Source organism: Choloepus didactylus, chromosome 1 (genome assembly GCF_015220235.1).
Source record: "Choloepus didactylus isolate mChoDid1 chromosome 1, mChoDid1.pri, whole genome shotgun sequence".
NCBI lineage: Eukaryota > Metazoa > Chordata > Mammalia > Pilosa > Megalonychidae > Choloepus > Choloepus didactylus.
This window is the reverse complement of record NC_051307.1, coordinates 223,945,005-223,960,485: the sequence shown is the minus strand read 5'-3', so window position 1 is coordinate 223,960,485 and position 15,481 is coordinate 223,945,005. Positions and strand designations below refer to the sequence as shown.

Here is a 15,481-nt window from a genome sequence, read left to right as displayed (position 1 = left end):
CTTCTTTTCCAATTTGGATGCCTTTTATTTCTTTGTCTTGCCGGATTGCCCTGGCTAGCACTTCCATCACAATGTTGAATAACAGTGGTGACAGCGGGCATCCTTGTCTTGTTCCTGATCTTAGAGGGAAGGCTTTCAGTCTCTCACCATTGAGTACTATGCTGGCTGTGGGTTTTTCATATATGCTCTTTATCATGTTGAGGAAGTTTCCTTCAATTCCTACCATTTGAAGCGTTTTTATCAAAAAGGGATGTTGGATTTTGTCAAATGCTTTTTCAGCATCTATTGAGATGATCAATTGATTTTTCCCTTTCGAGTTTTTAATGTGTTGTAATACATTGATTGTTTTTCTTATGTTGAACCATCCTTGCATGCCTGGAATGAACCCCACTTGGTCATGGTGTATGATTTTTTTAATGTGTCTTTGGATTCGATTTGCAAGTATTTTGTTGAGGATTTTTGCATCTATATTCATTAGGGAGATTGGCCGGTAGTTTTCCTTTTTTGTAGCATCTTTGCCTGGTTTTGGTATTAGATTGATGTTAGCTTCATAAAATGAGTTAGGTAGTGTTCCATTTTTTTCAATGTTTTGAAAGAGTTTGAGTAAGATTGGTGTCAGTTCTTTCTGGAAAGTTTGGTAGAATTCCCCTGTGAAGCCATCTGGCCCTGGGCATTTATTTGTTGGAAGATTTTTGATGACTGATTGGATCTCTTTGCTTGTGATGGGTTGGTTGAGGTCTTCTATTTCTTCTCTGGTCAGTCTAGGTTGTTCATATGTTTCCAGGAAATTGTCCATTTCTTCTACATTGTCCAGTTTCTTGCCATACAGTTGTTCATAATATCCTCTTATAATTTTTTTAATTTCTTCAGGATCTGCAGTTATGTCACCTTTTTCATTCATTATTTTGTTTATATGGGTCTTCTCTCTTTTTGATTTTGTCAGTCTAGCTAGGGGCTTGTCAATCTTGTTGATCTTCTCAAAGAACCAACTTTTGGCGATATTTATCCTCTCTATTGTTTTTTTGTTCTCTATGTCATTTATTTCTGCTTTAATCCTTGTTATTTCTTTTCTTCTACTTGGTTTAGGATTGGTTTGCTGTTCATTTTCTAGCTTCTTCAGTTGATCCATTAGTTCTTTGATTTTGGCTCTTTCTTCCTTTTTAATATATGCGTTTAGTGCTATAAATTTCCCCCTTAGCACTGCGTTGGCTGCATCCCATAGGTTTTGGTATGTTGTGTTCTCATTTTCGTTCGTCTCTATATATTTAGCAATTTCTCTTGCTATTTCTTCTTTAACCCACTGATTGTTTAGGAGTGTGTTGTTTAACCTCCAGGTATTTGTGAATTTTCTAAGTCTCTGATGGTTATTGACTTCTAATTGTATTCCATTGTGGTCAGAGAATGTGCTTTGAATAATTTCAATCTTTTTAAATTTATTGAGGCTTGTTTTATGTCCCAGCATATGATCTATTCTGGAGAAAGTTCCGTGAGCACTAGAAAAGTATGTGTATCCTGGTGATTTGGGATGTAATGTCCTGTAGATGTCTGTTAAATCTAATTCATTTATCAGATTGTTTAGGTTTTCAATTTCCTTATTGGTCTTCTGTCTGGTTGATCTATCTATAGGAGAGAGTGATGTGTTGAAGTCTCCCACAATTATTGTGGAAACATCCATTGCTTCCTTTAGTTTTGCCAGTGTTTCTCTCATGTATTTTGTGGCACCTTGATTGGGTGCATAGACATTTACGATTGTTATTTCTTCTTGCTGAATTGCCCCTTTTATTAGTATGTAGTGGCCTTCTTTGTCTCTCAAAACATCCCTGAATTTGAAGTCTATTTTATCTGAGATTAATATTGCTACACCTGCTTTCTTTTGGCTGTAGCTTGCATGAAATATTTTTTTCCATCCTTTCACTTTCAGTTTCTTTGTGTCCCTGTGTCTAAGATGAGTCTCTTGTATGCAACACATTGATGGTTCATTTTTTTTGATCCATTCTGCGAATCTATATCTTTTAATTGGGGAGTTTAATCCATTTACATTCAACGTTAAAACCGTGAAGGCATTTCTTGAATCGGCCATCTTATCCTTTGGTTTATGTTTGTCATATTTTTCCCTCTCTCTATTAATATCCTTTATTGTACCCATACCGAATCTCTTTAGTACTGAACCTTTCTCCAAGTCTCTCTGTCCTGTCTTTGTTTCTCTGTCTGTAGGGCTCCCTTTAGTATCTCCAGTAGGGCAGGTCTCTTGTTAGCAAATTCTCTCAGCATTTCTTTGTCTGTGAAAAATTTAAGCTCTCCCTCAAATTTGAAGGAGAGCTTTGCTGGATAAAGTATTCTTGGCTGGAAATTCCTCTCACTCAGAATTTTAAATATATTGTGCCACTGCCTTCTTGCCTCCATGGTGGCTGCTGAGTAGTCACTACTTAGTCTTATGCTGTTTCCTTTGTATGTGGTGAATTGCTTTTCTCTTGCTGCTTTCAAAACTTGCTCCTTCTCTTCTATGTTTGACAGTGTGATCAGTATACGTCTCGGAGTGGGTTTTTTTGGATTTATTCTATTTGGAGTTCGCTGAGCATTTATGATTTGTGTATTTATGTTGTTTAGAAGATTTGGGAAGTTTTCCCCAACAATTTCTTTGAATACTCTTCCTAGACCTTTACCCTTTTCTTCCCCTTCTGGGACACCAATGAGTCTTATATTCGGACGTTTCATATTATCTATCATATCCCTGAGGTCCATTTCGATTTTTTCTATTTTTTTCCCCATTCTTTCTTTTATGCTTTCATTTTCCATTCTGTCATCTTCCAGGTCACTGATTCGTTGTTCAACTTCCTCTAGTCTTGTACTATGAGTGTCCAGAATCTTTTTAATTTGGTCAACAGTTTCTTTAATTTCCATAAGATCATCCATTTTTTTATTTAGTCTTGCAATGTCTTCTTTATGCTCTTCTAGGGTCTTCTTGATTTCCTTCATATCCCGTACTATGGTCTCATTGTTCATCTTTAGTTCTTTGAGTAGCTGCTCTAGGTGCTGTGTCTCTTCTGGTCTTTTGATTTGGGTGCTTGGGCTTGGGTTATCCATATCGTCTGGTTTTTTCATATGCTTTATAATTTTCTGTTGTTTTTGGCCTCGTGGCATTTGCTGAACTTGATAGGGTTCTTTTAGGGTTTGTAGACCTATTGAAGTCCTTATCTCTAATTTATGAGATCTACAGCTTCGTGGAGTACACTTTCTCTAGCTAACCAGCAGGTGGCGTCCACGAGCCACCTGTTCTCCACAAGCCAGTTCTCCCCTGCTTAGCCTTTTTGGTGAGTGGGGGAGTGAGTCTTGTGGGGCCCAATTGGTGTACCAAGCTTGCGTGTATAGTTGGTGTTGCCTGCCCTGTATGTGGGGCGTGTTTCTGGGCAGTCGGGGAGGGGGGGTGGCCCTAACAATCAAGTCTCCCTGATGATCCTAGAGTTTTAAAGCTGCTGCAATAGTCTAATCCTTCAGTTCAGTCCTGCCACAGTTTGTCTCTGCCACTGACCCACAAGTCTTTGGTATTGGCGTATGGCTCCTGAGACTTGCAAGTGGGCCCCTCTTCCAGGCTGTGCACCCCGGGTCCTCTGTTGAGGGATGACTGTGCTATGTCACAGGTGAGTGCCGTCCCCCCAGGGCAGTTCTGGGCTGCTGGGCTGTGTAGGGAGTCTCCCAGTCTGCTCAAATGATGGCTGAATGGGGCTTTGTTAATTCACACTGCTCCACCTTCCCAGCTCTGGGACATTCAGCTGAGGTTGCAGGGAAGGCTAATGTCCACGCCCAGTTTTGTGGTGCGTGCCTGTTATTTGAAGCACTTCCGTCACACTGGGTTGTCTGGGGCAGCTCTGGGCTATGGGGCTGGCGATGTGCAGGAGTGTTTCCTGTCCACCAGGGTGGTGGCTGTGAGCGGACACCCCCCTTTTCTTGGGAAGTTGTGTTGTTTAGTGAATTTTCTCAGCCACTGGATTATTGCCTTTTGTCTCAGAGCTCTCTTAGTTCTGCTCTTGACTTGACGTGCCCAAATTGCAATTCTTTGAAGCTTTCTGTATTGGGCTTCTTAGAGTAATTGTTTTAGAAAAAGAAAAAAGGATTAAAAAAAAAAAGGGCCCTCCTCAGAGATCTAATGGGTTATTGAAATGCTAATAGACACAGCAACCAGGGCCATTAAGGAAAGGTCCACAGGGCAGAGAGATCAGCTTTTCTTCGGGATTTGCATATGCGCCTCAAGGCCTGAGCTCCGCCCTTCCCCTTTCTGTGTTCACCAGAACTCCAAAAATCCTCTGCTTTTATTTTGGAGTTTTTCGTGTTATTTTTATTTATTTATTTTTTTCTATGCCTGTCTCCTCTCTGCTGGGCTGGCAGCTCTCAGATTCTCCGGTGTCTGGTCTCAGTCTATCTATGGTTGGAATCTGGATCAGTAGAATGAGTTTCCGATAAGAGCAGCCACTGCAGTTCTCCCTTCTCCTTCCTGGAGCTGACAGCCCCTCCTCCCATGGGACCGAGCCTGGCAGGGAGGGGCACGGGTCCCCTGGCCGCAAAAACTTACAGATTTCGCTGATCTCAGCAGTTCGACATTTTCATGAGTGTTTTATGAAGTATGCCCAAAGACAGATTGCTCTGTGGTGTCCAGTCCACGCAGTTCCTGGCTTTTTACCTACTTTCCTGGAGGAGTAACTAAAACATACAGCTCACCAGTCTGCCATCTTGCCCCGCCTCCTCTACACTCATTTCTTAACTCCCCATTGCCCCTTCCCCCAATTCTCATACCCATACTCTACTTTTCATCTCTATGATCATATTCTCTGATACTTTCTTTGTGTTTACAGTGGGGCTTAAATTTAACATCTTAAATCTATAATAATCTTGTTTTTCTTTGATACCAACTTAACTTCAATAGGACACATAAACTACGTTCCTATACTCCTCCATTCCCCCACCTTTACGTAGTTCTTATCAAAAATTATATATTTTACATTGAGTCCAAAACCACTGATCTATCATTACAGTTTATGTATTTTAGATCCTGTAGGAAGTAAATACTGGAGTTACAAATCAAAAATACAGTAGTATTGGTATTTATATTTACCATGTGATCTTTACTGGAAATCTTTATTTCTTCATGCAGTTTCAGTCAATTGTTTAGTGTCCCTTCCTTTCAGCCTGCACAATTCCGTTTAGCATTTCTTATAGGACTGATCTACCAGTGATGAAGTCCCTCAGCTTTTGATTATCCGGGAATGTTTTCATCTCCCCCTCATTTTTAACCTCCAGGTGTTTGTGAATTTTCTAAGTCTCTGATGGTTTTGACTTCTATTTGTATTCCATTGTGGTCAGATAATGTGCTTTGAATACATTCAATTGTTTTTGGTTTTTTTTTTAATTTATTGAGGCTTGTTTTATGTCCCAGCATATGGTCTATTCTGGAGAAAGATCCGTGATCACTAGAGAAAAATGTGTGTCCTGGTGATTTGGGATGCAATGTTCTATGTATGTCTGTTAAATTTTTCTATATCTCTCTCCTTCCCTTGTTTCTCTGTCAGTAGGGTTCCCTTTAGTATATGAAGTAGGGCAGGTCTTTTATTAGCAAAATCTCTCAGCATTTGTTTGTCTGTGAAAAATTTAAGCTCTCCCTCAAATTTAAAGGAGAGTTTTGCTGGATAAATTATTCTTGGTTGGAAATTTTTCTCTCTCAGAATTTTAAATATGTCATGCCACTGCCTTCTCTCCTCCATGACGGCCGCTGAGTCGTCACTACTTAGTCTTATGTTGTTTCCTTTGTATGTAGTGAATTGCTTTTTCTCTTGCTGCTTTCAGAACTTGCTCCTTCTCTTCAGTATTTGACAGTCTGATAAGAATATGTCTCAGAGTGGGTTTATTTGGATTTATTCTATTTGGAGTTCACTGGGCATTTATGCTTTGTGTATTTATATTGTGTAGAAGGTTTGGGAAGTTTTCCCCAACAATTTCTTTGAATATTCTTTCTAGATCTTTACCCTTCTCTTCCCCTTCTGGGACACCAATGAGTCTTACATTTGGATGTTTTATTTTATCTATCATATCCCTGAGGTCCATTTTGATATTTTCAATTTTTTTTCCCCATTCTTTCTTTTGTTCTTTCATTTTCCGTTCTGTGGACCTTGAGGATGCTGAGTCGTTGTTCACCTTCCTCTAGTCTTGTACCATGAGTATCCAGAATCTTTTTAATTTGGTCAACAGTTCCTTTTATTTCCGTAAGATCATCTATTTTTTTAATTTACTCTTGCAACTTCTTCTTTATGCTCTTCTAGGGTCTTCTTCATGTCCTTTATATCCTGTGCCATGTTCTCGTTGTTTGTCTTTAGTTCTTTGATTAATTGCTCCAAGTACTGTTTCTCCTCTGATCTTCTGATTTGGGTGTTTGGGTTTGGGTTATCCATATCATCTGGTTTTATCATATGCTTTAAAATTTTCTGTTGTTTTTGGGCTCTTGGCATTTGCTTTACTTGATAGGGTTCTTTCAGGATATGAAAAACACCAGTCTCTAATTTGTCAGATCTACAGCTTGGTGGTGTACACTTTCTCTAACTAACCAGCAGATGGTGTCCGCGAGTCACCTATTCTCAAGTCAGTTCTCCCCCACTTTGTCTTTTTGGTGTGTGGGGGTCTGATTCTTGTGGGGTTCAACTGGTGCACCAAGTTTGGGTATGTTGTTGGTGCTGTCCGCCCTGAATGTGGGGCATGTGTCTGAGTGGTTAGGGAGCCAGGGCAGCTTTAATAATCAAACCTCCCAGTTGTTCCCGGAGATTTAAGGCTGTTGCAAGAGTCTAAACCTTCATTTCAGTCTCGCCACAGATTGTCTCTGCCACTGACCCACAAGTTCTTGGTATTGGCGTAGGGTCTCTGGGATTTCCAAGCAGGCCCCCCTTCTCAGCCGTGCTCTTCTGGGACCTCTGCTGAGGGAAGGCTGTGCCACATCACAAGTGCGCACCGGCCCTCCAGGAAAGCCCTGGGCTGCCGGGCTGTGCAGGGGTGTTCCCAGCCTGCTGTAAAGATGGCTGAATGGGGTGTGTTAATTTCCCCCTTTTCGCACAGCTCCACCTTCCCAGCTCCGGAACAATTAGCTGTGGGTGCACTAAAGGCCACTGTCCATGGCTGATATTGTGGCATGTGTGCAGTGTTGTGGGAAACACTCCCTGTCACACTGGGACCCTTGGTGTGGCTCTGGGCTGTGGCTCCGGGCTGTGGCTCCGGCCCTAGGGAGGAATGTCCCCAGCTCGCAGGGAAGATGGCTGCAAGGGACTCAGTTTCTTTTTCCTTTGGCTCCCCTCTGCCCTCCTGGCTCCAGACAATTACAAGCAGGTGCAGGAAGGACTATCTTCCATGCCAGATATTGAGGCATTCGCAAAGCCCGCTCCTGCTGCACTTCACTGCACGGTTCTCGCCACCATATCCACAGCTGCTCCCGGGTTTGTTTTTTTGTTTTGTTTTGTTTTGTTTTTTAAAGAACTAGCCCATCTCCAAATGCCAACCACAGTTTCCCCACACTGCAGTGTGGCCGCCAGACTTTCAGCCAGGTCACTCACTCATTTCAGAACGCAGACTCCCAGTTTCACCAAATGCATGATCCCTGTGGATTTAGCAGATCTTGTCCAGCTGGTGCATTGCTGGAACTGGTGTTCTGGATCACTTTCTGGCTTTTATATAGTATTTTTCACGGAGGTGTTTTTTTGCCCTGTCTCACCTAGCCATCATCTTAGGTTCTCCTTGGCACACACTTAACACTCAATTCCCTTCAAGGAAATTGCCTCTGAGAGATATCGGAAGGTTTAAAGCACATAAATCAAAGTGTCCCACACTCAAGCTTTCTCCCTTTCATTTCAAGATTCCTACCACTAGACCACACTCTAGAATTCTTGCTTACTTTGCCCAACTAAGGAATCCCATACACATCTAGCTGCCATGTTTTTAAAAGCTCTGAAAATAATGCCTCACCAATATGGACTAACTACAATATGTAAACTCAAAATTGAATCTTAGAGCACAGCTTATCAGGGGAACACTTAATTGTAACGGTCCCTGAATTGTAAGCTCTTAGAGCAGTCACATCTATTCCTGAACTGCAATGGCTATCTCCAAATTCTGAGATGATGATCCCTTCTGGAACTTCAGGTATCTGTATGACACCTGAGGCTCAAGAGCTAGAGCTCGGCAGATATGAACGTCAGTATTAGTGCACTCAGCAACTGTTTAAAAAGCCAAAAAAGAGTCTAGACTTCAATTAGAGACATAAATGAAGCAGATTTGGTTAGGACTAGGACAAATCGGGCCAAAGGGTAAAGGACAATACTGACTGTGTTTTAAAACTTCAACCTCCATGTGAGAAGAGATGGTTATCTGGAGCAGGATCTGTATCTTCTGTAGTACACTGTACTATGTATTTCTGTTGTACAGTCAGCTTGTTCAAACACCATGATTTCATGGATCTTTGAACAGGAAGTAAGATCTGGTAGGTTTGCACCAGTTAGTGTGAAATAGTGACATCCCAGAGCAATTTGGGCATGGAATAAAAATATATTTGCAGGGCCCCCCTGAGGAGCTGGGGGAAAATTTGGAAGTGTTGGACCTCCTCACTTGGGTTGTTGCTGATGTTCTCATTAACACTGATGGTTTGGTATGCCTAGCCCTCTACCTTGAGGCTTGCCCTAGTAAGGCTCGTTGCTGCAAAGGAGAGGCTCAACTTGCTTACAACTGTGCCTAAGCATCTCCCCCGAGTGCCTCTTTGTTGCTCAGATGTGGCCCCTTCTCTCTAGCTAGGCCAACTCGGCAGGTGAACTCACTGCCCTTCCCCCTACATGGGACCTGATTCCCAGGGGTGTAAATCTCCCTGGGAACACAGGATATGACTCCTGGGGATGAACGTGGACCCAGCATCATGGGATTGAGAATGTCTTCATCAAAAGGGGGAAGTGGAATGAAACAAAATAAAGTTTCAGTGGCTAAGGGATTTCAAATGGAGTTGAGAGGTCACTCTGGTGGGCATTCTTATGCACTATATAGATATTTCTTTTTAGGTTTTAGTGAAATAGAATAGCTAGAAGTAAATACTGGAAACTATCAAACTAAAACCCAGTGGCCTTGACTCTTGAAGATGACTGTATAACTATACAGCTTACAAGGGTGACAGTGTGATGGTGTAAACCTCATGGATCACACTCCCTTTACCCAGTGTATGGACGGATAAGTAGAAAAATGGGGACAGGAACTAAATGAAGATTGGAGAGGGATGGGAGGGATGATTTGGGTGTTCCTTTTTACTTCTGTTTTTTATTCTTATTTTTGTTCTTTATGGTCTAAAGAAAATGTTCAAAAATGGATTGGGGTGATGAAGGCACAACTACATGATGGTACTGTATACCATGGATGACTGTATGGCTGTGAATATAGCTCAATAAAACTGAATTTTTAAAAAAAGCTCTGAAAAATTAATTCACTCTAAGGTGTTAATATTGATATGGCATGATATGTTACCGCACCTACAGTATTCTAAAAGGTAGAACATTTTTGTATCTAAAACTATGACACTCCAATGACAGAATTTGGACATAAGTAGGAAAGCAGTTGGAAGGATCTTTCAAAAAGCAGAAAGGCCTTCTAACATCACTCAAATCATTGCCCCAGTCACAGGGCATGTTCAGTCCACCTGTCTAGACAACCTTTTCTATCATAACTAGTCTGAGAAGTTTCAAAAGCCTTAGACTACCATCATTTAACAATTACTGCATGTTTAGGACATACATGCCAAGATGAAAAGTTTGCAACTCTGTCTCCGTTGAAATCAAGGCGAAACTATACATTATGCCTGCTCAGCATCCTGTCCCACTTCTTTGGTAAAATACCCTGATTTCTCCTTGAAGAACCAGGCTACCTCACTTTCACTTCATGAGGTTACAGTGGTCCTACTACCTCTAGTCATGGAAAACACAATCTAGGCTTGGCAAATCAAGTGTATCTATCCCCATGGCCACAGGAAATAAGTAACTCCGGAATGGACTTGTACCCCAAGGTGGTCCAATAAGAGCTAGCCCTATGCTTTGACTAGAACTATTGGGGGGAAGTATTCTGTTTATACCAAGATTTCTGTATATGACTCTGGACCTCTGGAACTTCCTAGGATGTAACTCGGGAACTTCCTTCCCTATCTGAGAAGAAGGCCAACATGTATGAAACAGTAAATATGAATCAAAGGAGGGGACAAATACAAAGAGGGAGCCACTGTTTGATGACATTGAACATCAGAATCAAACCATCCCTGAAGCCCTGATAACCCTAGACATTGATTTACAAAGGCCAATGAATCTCCATTTTTGCTTAAATCAGTATGAACTGCCCTGATAGACCACAGTTGGTTTTTATGACGTTATAGAAAATATCAGTAATTTTTAGAGACATAATCAAAAGTTTCAGTCTAGGAATCAACAAACAACCTATCATCTGCTTTCCCCTTGTTTTATCTAGTGTACACTGCCACCTATGACATTTCCCAGCTTCCCAGGAACTACATGCCTAAGTTTTGCCAATGATATTTAAGCAGAAATGCCACATGGTACTTCCAAGAAATCTCCTTAAAAAAATGCACCCTTCTTTGAACATTCTGCCATCATGTTTCCTGGAATTTGGCTGTAATAGGCGGAGTTCCAGTAGTCATTCTGGACCATGAAGAGGAGGCAAACCCTAAGGAGTTGGTATGTACCTGGTTCTTAATGAGGCACCTCCATGAGGGCAGGAAGTTGTATGGATTGTTCACACATAAATTCACTAGTACCTACAAAAATACTTGGCACACAGTAGGCTGAAATAAGTATCTGTCCGATGGGTAAATCTGATATTTCTATCCTAACATAATACCCCATATCTCACAAAATCAGATAATCCTAGAACCTCAGTGGTGAGAGATCTTTAGTCAACACATTTGCTTGAAACATGCTCTCCATATCATGCTTAAAAAAGCCATTTAATGATAGAAAACACATTACTATTCCCAGGAGTTTTGACCTCTAGGGACCCACTGTATTTCCTTAATTCTGAGAGGAATATCTCCCCCACCATACACCCATTTTAACATTTCTCAAATCAAAAAAGATTTTATAATCAATGCACGCATTTAATAGCATCCCCCCCCCCAATAGTTGCCTTACAATCAACAGTGAATTGGAATCAATGAAATACATTTGATAGAAACTTGCTGTGGCACCGACTGTGTTATGGTCTAGTCATTCAGAAATCTGTGGGTGGTGGAAACCCACTTGATAAAAAGGCAGAGGAAGAGACATTTACTATTGTTCATTTAATATCTTAATTGAAAATCCACAGAACCTTACAGGGAACAGCCAGAATACCGGGGTGGAAATCCTGACTCTGTCATTTCTTAGCTGTATGGCTTGGGCAAGATTCTTAATCCACCCAAATCTCAGTTTTCTCATCTACAAAATGGGGATGGAAAAAGTACGTTCGTCATAAAGCGGGGTAACAGTAATGTAATGCATTAAACAGGTAAGATGTTGAGAAAAGTGCCCAACACACACTGTGAGCAATAAGTAAAAGGCAGGCAATGAATTTCTTCTATACCATGTTTTTATTCCTTGAATTAGTATTCTCTGAAAATATCTTAATATTTCAAAACTAGTGGAAACTGACAAGTTTTTTCTAGGAAGCCAAAACTCTTACAACATTACATTCAGCTATGATGTTATTTTTCTTTTCCTAGAGGAAAATACAAAAGAAACAATTAATTTACAGTGTGTGCCCTGCCTGAAAGAACAGGCACAAAAAAGTTAATGGGCAACACAGCACAATGAACAAGTTTTGTCTAAGAACTTCATTCTGAGACTTTATAAGGGAAGGATACAGCTATGGAGACTATTTTAGTTAACTGGAGAAAGAAATTCAAAATCAGTTAAGCAACTAGTTGAAATTAAGAATTAATTTGGATGTCAATTCTGATGTGACATCACCACTATCCTTATGTGTATGTGAATAGCAAGTTTCATCTTTTCATGCCATCCAATAATTTGCTTAAAATTTATATTAAAAAAAAAACATTAGTAAGTTATAGAGTACATTTGTGTGGAGTACAGACCACAAAAAGCAGACTTCATTCATCCAACAATTATCTGATTTACAAAGCAGAGATCTTTCAATTTCTGGCATAATGGCATTTTAAATACATACTTAAAAACTTTGTTCTTAAAATGCTCTTATCATTTCACAGAGATAAGTAATTAAACTAACTGCTTTAAGGATACATAGAGTGAAAAAAAAATCTAAAATATCTACAAAAGTAAATATGATACATCAAAAATAGAAGCACAAGAAAATAGAAATCATTTTTTAAACTACTACAAGACATTTTAAAGTTTGTCTACTGAAAATGATGAACTTTAACATGCACTTAAATTTGTGGGGATTTCTTTTAAGAATCAAATTCTAAAAATAGTTCTGCTACATTTAGTATTTTTCCATTATTCTTTCCATCATTAAATACACCTTCACAAGCTGCTGAACATAATGCTTTTCTGGCTTAATCAGAACCTCTCTCATGACCCAGGAACGTTAGTAAATAATTATTAAACTCCAGAGGTGGCTTTTGCATAAGTTGATTTGCTTCAATGCCTTATTCACTTAGGGACACAGCTTTTAGTATTGTTTTCAATCTAATCACAACCCTTAAAGTAAATGTTAAAATGGGAGGGGAGCTATCATCCATTTAATATTTCTCCATTTTAGTATTTCTTTGAAACTGCTGATTTCAAACTTCTACATTTCTATGCCAGGCAGATTATTCTGATGTTTGGATACTTCTGTTTTATTTTCCCCTCAAAGAGAGCAAAATCAATACACAGAAATGCAGACAAGATGTTTATTACTGTAACTGTTAGTATTCCACAGTCAGAAAAAAAGCAGAAGCCAAAAATCAAAAGGGCTTGGGACAATTGTGATAAATATTTCTACTAAACATACTCATTTCCCTGAAGAAAATTCTTTTTTATTCATAAACAAAGCTGGGCTGCAGTCTACCTTGTTATCACAAACGGAGCTCTAGTCTGAGATTTTTCAAGAAGTCTTTTTTTTTTTTTTTTTTTGCATTATTACTTTAAAGACCAACTTTTCACTTTGAATGAGGGAAAAAATAATGGGCTAGCATTTCAATCCCCTCCCCCACACACACACATTTTAGTTGTTATCCTTGTCATATCCACCTACCAGAGGTTACAGCTGAAACCAAATAAAGCTACAGTCACAAAGTAACAGCCCCAGTATTTTTAACTCCCAATAAAACCTTCCCTTTTTCTGCCCTCCCCCTTTAAAATAAAAATCCACTCCTGTTAAATGCTCCCAGAATTATATCCAGAATAAAACTTCACTTACAGATAAAAGCTTTCAAAGGAGCATGGCATAAACATCTGAACTCTAAGCGCCTCCATCTTTTTTCCTTTAAGGTGTTCTGCAAGCCCTTGGTGAAGAGTGAAAGTCAAAGTTAGTTCTGGCACTGGCTGTGTCACTAGGGGTGGCTCCTGATAAGGCCCTGGAAACTCCAATCCAAATACAGCTCCACGCTAGAACGGTGCCTGGTGTCTGTCTGCAACAGCAGACCTGTTTAATCCAGTACCTACTGTACCTGCAGGCCAAAAAAAAAAAAAGCTGTCTCACACTGCAAAGGGGGCTGTGCAAGGACCCAGGCACAGCAAGAAATCCAAGCCAGCAGCCAGGCGAGCACCCTGGGATGCTTACTTAGGCTGGCTGAGCTCAAGTGCTGGTTGAGGCTTGCAGGGGCTGCGTGTTACTAGAGAACTTGAAAGGAGAAGTAATTTCACAAACCGGTGAATTTTTAACACTTAATGGGTTCACACAATGTAGGAGGGTTGTGGGATTGCTTAGGTCCTTTTCAGTTTGGGAGATCATGGGCATCAACTCATCACACGCCCGTACCTGTTTTGCATCTCTGCAAAGGCATTTTTGGAACTGAGGCTTGATAACTGTTAGCTTGACAGCTAACAGGCTATAGATCCAGCCCAGGGTTCCTCACTCCCAGACCCCAAGAATTGTAGAAGGGCTGACCTGGTGGAAGTAAAACGCAAGCGGTTTCTAGTTCTGGGCACAATCTTTTAGGACACATAGGTCTTCAAGCCATACATCTGTGTATTCCTTAGCCTGTCATTCAATCCAATTCTGAAGACATTGGTATATAAGAAGAAAAAAATAACAAAACATGTTCTGAAAAAAACACTTTAAAATTCCACCACAACATCAATATTATCAAATATTTATGCAGTTTCTACAGAGTTAGCTCACTAAAGATGTCCTGCACTTATGTAAAATAGATATGCTTCTTCCACGCATAATTTAAAGTCAGAACAAAGACATCTGACATTGTCTAACTGTGCATCTGGGTCAAGTTATTTCACCTCTCTGTGCCTAAGAGTTTACCTCTGAAGTAAGTGGTTGGAAAACAATGCAATCTCTATCTACCACAATCAACTCAAATTCCATAATGTAATGAAATTATCTTCTTTTTTAACTTCCCTCTAATAATAGGAAATTTATAGCCAAGATCTCAGTCAAACTATTTCTGGCTCTTTTTATTCTTTGTTCATTTGTTCATTCATTCATTCTTTTGTTGGACAAATATTTATGGAATACCCACTATGTTCCAGGCATGTGCAAACTCAGGACACTTCCTACAGACCAAGCATTGCAGGAGGTACTGGGGATAAACAAATGACCAAGTTGCTACACTGCTCCCTTTAGTACCCCTTCCCTACCTCACTTTTCCTGCCCCTAGCATAAAATTAAGCACACAGGTCCTGGAGTCAATTTATCCAGGTTCAAATCCCACAATTTACTAATTGTGACCTTGTGCAAATTCGCTAATCTATCTGTACCCCAATTTCTTCACCTGTGAAAGGGGATAAGAAGTGAATATCCCATATGTTATGATTAGAACTATGAGATAATACCTATAATGTGTGCAGCACAGTCTTTGATACACACTAAATACTCAATGAAAAAAATTGCTCTTATGATTATAATTGTCATTAATGCTATCATAGATTAACACTAGCTGACCAAAAAACCAAGGGAAATGGGACAGAGGGAAGAAAATATGGAGAAAGTAGAGGATTGAGTGAAAACAAAACAACAACAACAACAACAACAAAACACAACAGGTTAGGGAATTACCATGTCAGGATCATTAAGGATTAGCTTTTAAAAGGCCAACTGGACTCTATTCCACCTCAGGCAGTATTTTGACAGCCTTAAGTTACAAGGCATCAGGGCAAGCTTTAGAACACCTAAAACCCTGATTTATTACATGCTTACATAGAGGGAAAATCTGTGCCCTCCATGGACTCTCAACTGTCAACCATGAAACCAATGGTATTCATTTCAGCCATTCCATCAGGGGACACAATGTGGTGCCAAA

The 15,481-nt window shown here is 40.1% G+C and overlaps 1 protein-coding gene across 7 annotated transcripts in view; it reads right to left on the bottom strand.

Annotated features, from left to right (window-relative positions):
* MITF (melanocyte inducing transcription factor) overlaps positions 1 to 15,481 on the bottom strand; it is a 253,046-nt gene that overhangs the window by 97,610 nt on the left and 139,955 nt on the right. For 2 of the 7 annotated variants that reach the window (XM_037800184.1, XM_037800211.1), the window contains exon 1: positions 13,426 to 13,580. The exons of the other annotated variants lie outside the window; for them this stretch is intronic. In XM_037800184.1, coding sequence (XP_037656112.1) covers positions 13,426 to 13,481 — 56 coding nt within the window. In that variant the 5' untranslated portion in view covers positions 13,482 to 13,580. Of the gene's footprint in view, positions 1 to 13,425; positions 13,581 to 15,481 lie in introns of those variants that run through there. 7 annotated transcript variants of the gene reach the window in all.